The 1864-nt window shown below is 39.7% G+C and overlaps 1 protein-coding gene across 1 annotated transcript; it reads right to left on the bottom strand.

Annotated features, from left to right (window-relative positions):
• Positions 1 to 355: 355 nt before the first annotated feature.
• Positions 356 to 1210, bottom strand: LOC131641388 (uncharacterized). The gene is made up of 2 exons (XM_058911692.1): positions 1091 to 1210; positions 356 to 1009 (listed from the first exon to the last, which is right to left on the bottom strand). Exons 1-2 carry the CDS (start codon positions 1208 to 1210, stop codon positions 356 to 358), a joined length of 774 nt encoding a protein of 257 aa, XP_058767675.1.
• Between the last annotated feature and the right edge of the window lie 654 nt (positions 1211 to 1864).

The raw sequence follows: 1864 nt of genomic DNA, 5'->3' as shown, positions 1-1864 counted from the left end.
CATAACTCTTTCTAACGATGATTCAGGAAAACTACTCTGAATGTTATCGGCTACTATCTGATTAATCACTTCCACTGAGTGATTTGTACATACATCCTCTTTGTGCTTCATAGTGCTTCTCACATTAATTTTTAGCTCCTCATCATAAACCTTAAGAGTCATAGTGCCATTCTCAATGTCTATCATACACCTACCTGTCTCTAAAAATGGTCTACCCAGGATCAGGGGTATCTCCTCATCTTCTGGAATTTCCAGAATTACAAAATCAACAGGAAAAAAAATTTATCAACTTTAACCAGAACATCTTCAACAATCCCAAATGGTTTCTTCATTGAGTGATCGGCAAATTGAAGTGTCATTCTGGTGTCTTGAACTCTTCCAATCCCGAGTTTCCTGTAGATGGACAAGGCATAAGGCTCGCACTAGCCCCCAAATCAATCAGAGCCCTTTTAAAGGACCTATCTCCAATGGTGCAAGGAATAGTAACCGAGCCTCTATCTGGTTTTTTAACTGGAATCTTCATACCCTGCAAAATAGCACTACAAGTTTCGGTTAGTATAACAGAGTCAGTGTCAGTGGTGCGCTTCTTGGATATGATGTCCTTCATGAATTTGGCATAAATATGCATCTGATCGAGTGCCTCAGAGAATGGGATGTTGATTTCCAACTTCCTGAACATTTCTACAAACTTTTGAAAGTTTTTCTCGTCCTGCTTCTGCTTCTTGTTCCTTTGTGGAAATGGGAGCTTTATTATGGGCTTTTGCTCAGTGGACTTTTCCTTCACAAATGGCTTCAATATGACTTCTTCTGTTGGTGGTGTTTTATTTTCTAAGAATTCAAGATCCACTTCAAGCAGTGTATCTTCTTCCTCAACTTTCTTTTCAAGGACTTCATTTGCTTTTCCACTTCTTGTAGTTACGGCACTCACATTATTATGCTCTCTTGGATTTGTCACAGTTGCACTTGGTAAAGCACCTGGTGCTTGAGAACTCGTGATCTGCTGTGCTATCTGTCCAAGTTGAAGTTCAAGATTTTTGATAGAAGCTTTAGTGTTCCTTTGGTTATTTCTTGTCTCTTCCTAGAATTTAACATTCTGCACTGCCATTTTTTCAATGGCAATCTCCCAATCTGCTTTCTTCGGACCTTGTTGCTGATAGGATTGCTGAGGTGGCTGATATTGTTGCTGGTAAGGTGGTTGTTGCTGAGGCATATACTGTTGCTGTTGAGGAACTTGCTTTGGGACATTACCCTATTGATCCTTCCACGAAAAATTTGGATGATTTTTCTATCCTGGATTATAAGCGTTGTAGTAGGGGTTATTTTGCCTCAAGAACTTTATAGCCTCCACTTGTTCTGCAGTAGCAACACAATGAATGGCAAAGTGTGGTCCACCACAGATTTCACAAACCATCGCTTGAGCAGGTTGAACTTGAGCTACCGTCCGAGTACCTAAATTCATACCTTTCAGTCTTCTCTCCACTTCAGCTTTAATTTGATCTTCCATGTTCACAACCTGATTTGCCAATTTTAAATCAATTTTTCCTTCAGGTTGACTCACAGTACGATCATAGAGCTCCAAATGCTCATTTGCAGCAATAGCCTCAATAATCTTCTTAATACCAGTGGTTGTTGAGAAATTAGTTGAGCCACCAGCAGCTGTATCAATAAGATGCTTTGTCTTCAATTTCAACCCATTCACAAAGTTTTGCATTTGTTCAGTTGCGTCCAGATTATGAGTGGGACATGCAACTAAACACCTCTTAAACCTTTTGTACGCATCTCCCAGTGACTCTCCATCCTTCTGTTTAAAATTCAAAATGTCATACCTCTTGCGGATATACACAGAAGCTGGAAAATACTCATT

Source organism: Vicia villosa, unplaced genomic scaffold (assembly GCF_029867415.1).
Source record: "Vicia villosa cultivar HV-30 ecotype Madison, WI unplaced genomic scaffold, Vvil1.0 ctg.003712F_1_1, whole genome shotgun sequence".
Taxonomy (NCBI): Eukaryota; Viridiplantae; Streptophyta; class Magnoliopsida; order Fabales; family Fabaceae; genus Vicia; species Vicia villosa.
The sequence above is the reverse complement of the archived record's forward strand: the minus strand, read 5'-3'. Positions and strand labels throughout refer to the sequence as shown.